Below are 6,000 nucleotides of genomic sequence, written 5' to 3' on the forward strand. Positions count from 1 at the left end.
CTCCAGGCTCTGAGCTAGCTGTCAGCACAGAGCCCGACGCGGGGCTCGAACCCACAAACCGTGAGATCATGACCTGAGCCGAAGCCAGACGCTTAACCGGCTGAGCCACCCAGGCGCCCCTGAAGTGCTGTACTTCATCACCCAACTATTTAGTCCAATGTAAGTGCCAAAATTCTTCTTAAATTTTTTTAATGTTTGTTTTTGAGACACTGAGCAAGCAGGGGAGGGCAGAGAGACACACACAGAATCTGAAGTAGGCTCCAGTCTTTGAGCTGTCCCCACAGAGCCCGATGTGGAGCTCGAACTCACGAACCATGAGATCATGCCCTGAGCCAGAGTGGGACACTCAACTGACTGAGCCACCCAGGTGCTCCAGTTCTTCTTATAAAAAAGGGATTAGAAGAAATCCATCCACTATATTTTATTAACATCGTTTAAAAGCTAAGGACAATTTTAATTCAGCCAATTCTTGCAAATAAATAAATAAATAAAAATAAAAACCTTAGTATTCTGTTTCCAGAATGATGAAAAGGAGGGAGGAATAGGAAGAAAGAAGTAAAGAACTGGAGATTCTTAAAGTTTCTTGGAGTTCTGAAATACTCTAAACTGCAATTCATCTTTCATTCAATATTTTTTTTAATGCTATGTTCTAAGCATTTAGAATATATTTTTAGGAATACACAAGCCACAAACTTAGATGCAATAGGAAGTAAAGAGATGAACATAGCTGCTAAAATTCTCAGTACTCATGTACAGGAGATGTACTTCAGAAAATACTTGCAATCTATCCAGGGCCAAGCCTTCAAAGAAAAGCCTATTTGTGTTCTATTCAAGATATTCAAGATAGACACCAAAAATAAAAGCTACCAAGAATCTCCCTTAAAAAAACTTTAAAGATACGCTTTCAGAAAACGATTAATGTTTATATAACTAGCATACAATCTAACTAAAATAGCATCAAAACTAATCTTCCTAATTTCCAGAGCTTCTGAAATGTAAATGAGAAGTCACTAAACTGCCCTTCATTTAGGTACAGTGTTATCTGTCATTAACATAACACTCCATTTCCAAGGCTCCATTTTACAAGATAAACCGCCTGCAATTCCATGTTTGCTTGCAGCAATATATAGTTGACTATTTTTTTAATACTACCTAATTATGGTCAGGCATTCTTTACTGGTCAGTAATTTTAAGAAAGCCGAGGGGGGTAGGTATTTCAGTAGTGTATCAAGCTAGCTTTTTACCTACACAGTGATTCATATAACCTGCATTGTGTTTGTCTAATCCTCTCCCTAATCCCCACCCCTATTCACCCTAAAAAGAAAATAAGACTAACAGAGGTTTTAGTACCTATTTAGTTCTTCATGTGCCCCCCACAAAAGTTCCCAAACCATTTTTTAGCTCTACCAAAAGCTTTATAAATTATTTCTATATGCTCTCAGTAAAAGAAATTCTATATTAAAGTTAAACATTTACTAGAGTAAATAGTATGTTCAAAATAATGGCCAGCTTTAAAAAAAAAAAAGAAAATTCCTGGTTTACATTTAGAAATACTATTTATCAACTTGGTTCTCTCTTTTGCTTTAATTTTCCTCTGAAGCAGAATGATAAAACATAAATTTATTCAAAGAGGAGTTAAAAGAGGTTTTAACAAATATTTTGCTACCTCTTGAAATATACATTCTAAGTTCAACAGGCAAACACTTCATAATAAATTGAAAAAAACCTACAATCAAATCAGTTTAAAATGCACCAATTATTAATTACACTTATATTTACAAAAGTACTAAAATATTAGTTTGATATGAGAGTAGGTTGAATAAAAGTTAAATTTTAGAATTCCTTTAATGCCAACCACATTGCCCTCAAACTTAAGAAACTAAATACTTCTGAACCATGGAGCTGTAAATCAATTTGATTGATGTCCTCTTTCATGCCAAGTAAAGCCATTGCCTAATTGAGGCCAGACCTGTCAGGCTTGACAGCATCCTGGAAATGACTAGCCTACTAAGGGCTGGAAACCCAACAAGAATTTGGAATATTTCTCATATTGAGAAAAAATTTCAAGCAAGATTGTCCATAAGAACAATCATTACACTGTTCTGTAGAGGCGGGGAAGAAAAAGACATAAAAAGCATACTTTTGTTATTCTGGTCAGTCCACAATGAAAACCATACACCTAGATTCTTTATCTATTTTCAGGTGATATCCCACTGAATTTATCTTTGTTTCTTACATACAAACAAGAGTTTACTACTAAACCCTCATTTCGAATGTCTGTCTTTTAAGCCAATTTTTATTTTATATCCTTCACTATTGAAACCATCACCTGGAGCATGGCTGGTTTCTTGATTGAGAAACCTGTTAACAATAATGCCAAGCATCCGATCTGCTTTAATGTTTCACTTCTTACCAAGAAAATCCATTACATGTCGAAAAGAAATACAAGCATACATACACACAGACACATATTCAAATCCCAGTCATGAAAAATTAAGTCACATTCCGGCCATAAACTGCAATAGACACTTCCAGTTCGCGTGTGCTTTGGTGATCGCGGACAGAGGTATCAGAGAAAGTGGTAGGGGGTTGGGACGATTAACAACACACTGTGCATCAGAGCCAATGAGCAGCAGGCTAGGACTGGCAGCAAGGCCGGTCTCCAAAGGGAGCTATAACACAATATCAAGCAGCAGGCTAGGAATGGCAGCAAGGCCGGTTTCCAAAGGGAGCTATAACACAGTATCAGAATGCTGGATTTCCGAATGCCGTTTTATGGGTCGGGAGGGGATGAGAACTGGGGATCAAGTGCCATAAAAGGCTCCGGCCGACGTCTAAGGAGATGAAACATAAGACAAAGTCTTGCGGCAAAACCAGCTGTCCAGTCTCATCTCACCTCAGATACAACTTAATTTCAGGTCGCTCTCATCAAAGTCAGCCGCTCAAAGGGTGAGTGGATGACGGTAGCCCCCTAGAGACTGGCAAAGGCCCTCAGAAAAGGCGGAGACTCCACCACTGGAAGGGGCTTCCAGCAGCAATAAGAGAAGAGGGCTTTGCAGCCGCCTCCCGTCTCCCTTCCTACCAAGGCTGTTGGGTAGGAGCTTAGGATGTTGTCGGGTTTTATGAAGGAGTGATATGAGAAAATGGCAGTAAAGGATGAGGGGGGCTGGAATGGCTGATGCCACCCAAGAAAGCAGGGAGATGAGGACTTCCCTGAACACATCCAGGATAACAACGCCACCAACGAGCACGGGCATTTCCGTGCCAGCGCCATATACCCCTCTCTCTCTGCGAAACCTACTCCCCCTTCCATACGGTCCAAATTCCCAAACACTGCTCCCACCCGCCCCTTCTCCCCCGTAATATTCCCCATCGCTCCCCAAAGGAGAGCCTTCCTCCTCAGGCGCCCCCCGCCCTCAACCTTCCCTCCCCTTCCCCCCATCACCCACCCTCGGGGCAGCCCGTCGCTGGCCTCCCCCGCAGCACGTCCAGACCCCTCCCCCCCTCACCTCTCCTCAGCGCCTCCTCGTAGCTGAGGAATCCGATCCGTGACTCCTTGGCGCCCATGCTCCCCTCATCCCCTCGGCCGGGGGTCGGAGCCTGATGTCGCCCCCACCCCCCCTCCCGCCTGCGACTAGGCGTCCCTGGGTGACGGTGTCGGCGTCCCCCAGCCCCCTCCTCTCCCCACACTAACAAGTGCCGCTTCTGCCCCGGCAGCTCCTCCCGGCCGCCGCCACCGCCTCCATGCCTAATCACGTGACCCGCTCCCGCCCCGCCCCCTTCCCCTCCCTCCTACTCCGCCCTTCTCCTCTCTCCTCCCTTCCCTTTCCTCTTCACGCCCTTTTCCCTCCCCCCAACCCCCTCCCTCCGGCCCTGCCGAGGGTCACCTGACCCGAGGCCGGGGATTGTTCCGGGTAATGGCCGCCAGGAGCCATATACTTCGCCCCGCCCCACGCTCTCCGCGCGCAGGAGCGTAGAGGAGGGGCCGGATCCTGCGCGGAGTGTATCACCTCCCAGTTTCCCGCCAATCCGAAGCCGCAAGGCGGGGGAGCCTCCGCCCGTCTGCGGGGCTGGGGGGAGGTGACTTCCGGGGCGTCCGGGGCCGCGTCTCCCGCCCACCCGCACTGGAGCCTCACTGCGGGCCCGGAGCGACTGGCAGTTTGTCTGGCCCTGGCTAGGCTCTCTCTTGGGTGGAGTCTTAGGGAATCGGGGTCTGTGGGGTGCAGTGAGAGAAAGGGGCAGGCAGAAGAGAAACGCCTTATGGAATTCTTGGGCCGGGAGGGAGTTGTGAGAGGAAAAGAGACTGAAGGGTCTCCTGTGATGGAAGCATTCTTAATCCTGGTGGGGAGATCCCTCAGGAAAATGAACCTTGTGACAGAGTTTAGGATATCTTCCTTTTCACGTTACCTGTTCCTCCCCACCGCGGTTGACTCTAGGTTTCGTTTCACATCCGCAAGCCCACCTCTGAGCCTGCCGCCGGTATAGAATCTGGAAACTGCTGTGCAGAAGGCTTTGGCTTGCTTCTCTCGAAGCATTGCTGCTCCCCCACCCCCAGAGGATGTGAGATTTGCGAGATTTACAAAGGAGTTTCTTGCTTTTCAAAAGAAATCTAGTTGTAGAAAAATACAATTAACTAGTTTCAAGTGCCTCATGATTGGAATCCTACGGTATTTTCTTGTGTGTCTGGCTTATTAGCATAGTGTCCTCAAGGACTGTTGTAACTGTTGTAACGTCAGAATTTCCCAGATTTACAGAATCCACTTTTAAGTATATACTCATAGAACTGAACTCAGGGACACATATTTATAGAACATTTTTCACAAGAACAAAAATGTAGAAACAACCCACGTGTCCATCAATGGACAGGTGAATAGATGTGGTATAGTTGGTCCTTGACCAACACAGATTGTTTTATTTATTTTTGAGAGAGAGAGAGAGTGTGTGAGCAGGGGAGTGTCAGAGAGGGAGGGAGACACAGAGTCTGAAGACAGGCTCCAGGCTCTGAACTGTCAGCACAGAGCCTGACATGGGGCTCGAACCCACGAACTGCGGGATCGTGACCTGAGCCGAAGCCGACTGTCAACCGACTGAGCCACCCAGCTGCCCCAGATTTCCTTTTTCTATAAATACAGTACAGTACTCTGAATGTATGTTCCTTAGTTGTTAACATTTTCTTTCCTCTATTTTATTGTAAGCCGTATATCATGCAGTGTACATGTTAATCAGCTTTTTACCTTATTGGCTAGTATTGGCAAGGCTTCTGGTTAATCAACTATTAGTAAAGTTTTGGGGGAGTTCTATAAGAATTTTTGACTGCAGGAGGATTTGTGCACCTGACCCTTTCATTGTTCGAGAATTAACAATACAGGGATGCCTGGGAAGCTCAGTTGGTTAAGAGCCAGACTTCAGCTCAGGTCATGATCTTACAGTTCCGGTTGGTTGGTGGGTTAGAGCCCAGCATCAGGCTCTCTGCTGTCAGCAAGCAGTCTGCCTCTGATCTTCTGTCTCCCTCTCTGCTGCTCCCCAGCTTGCTCGCTCACTCTCTCTCTCTCAAAAATAAACATTAAAAAAAATTAACTGTTTATACATACAGTGGAATACTATTCCAACTCCTCACTTTTTAAAGTCTATTCAGTTTGTTTTTGTTAGTCTTCACCCTCAAAGTCACAGTATAATGCTTTTGGATAAGGAAAGAACTTTAAAAAATAACCATTTGGATTAGATTACACAGGAGGTGCCAGTTAGGTAATCCAGACCCAGCAAAAGGATTTTACTTCCTAAAGCCAACAGATTAAATATGTTCTGCTAAGGAAAGAAGGTAATACTCTTCTTTCTCTACTCACCTTTCCTGGCAGACCAGATGAGCAGCGTGGCATTATTAGTCACCACTGTTGCCCTTTCCAGGTTACTGTGAGGCAGTTAATTTTAAGACCTCGGATTAGTTAAAGGTCATGAATAAAGGGGTTGGGAATGTACTTCAAAGCCTTTAATGTCCAGATC

The 6,000-nt window shown here is 45.2% G+C and overlaps 1 protein-coding gene across 2 annotated transcripts in view; it reads right to left on the reverse strand.

Moving 5' to 3' along the window:
* Positions 1–3,720, reverse strand: part of USP32 (ubiquitin specific peptidase 32) — a 228,218-nt gene extending 224,498 nt beyond the window's left edge. For both annotated transcript variants that reach the window (XM_029927232.1, XM_029927231.1), the window contains exon 1: positions 3,510–3,720. In XM_029927232.1, coding sequence (XP_029783092.1) covers positions 3,510–3,567 — 58 coding nt within the window. In that variant the 5' untranslated portion in view covers positions 3,568–3,720. The remainder of the gene's footprint in view (positions 1–3,509) is intronic.
* Between the last annotated feature and the right edge of the window lie 2,280 nt (positions 3,721–6,000).

Source organism: Suricata suricatta, chromosome 17, assembly GCF_006229205.1.
Source record: "Suricata suricatta isolate VVHF042 chromosome 17, meerkat_22Aug2017_6uvM2_HiC, whole genome shotgun sequence".
Lineage (NCBI taxonomy): Eukaryota > Metazoa > Chordata > Mammalia > Carnivora > Herpestidae > Suricata > Suricata suricatta.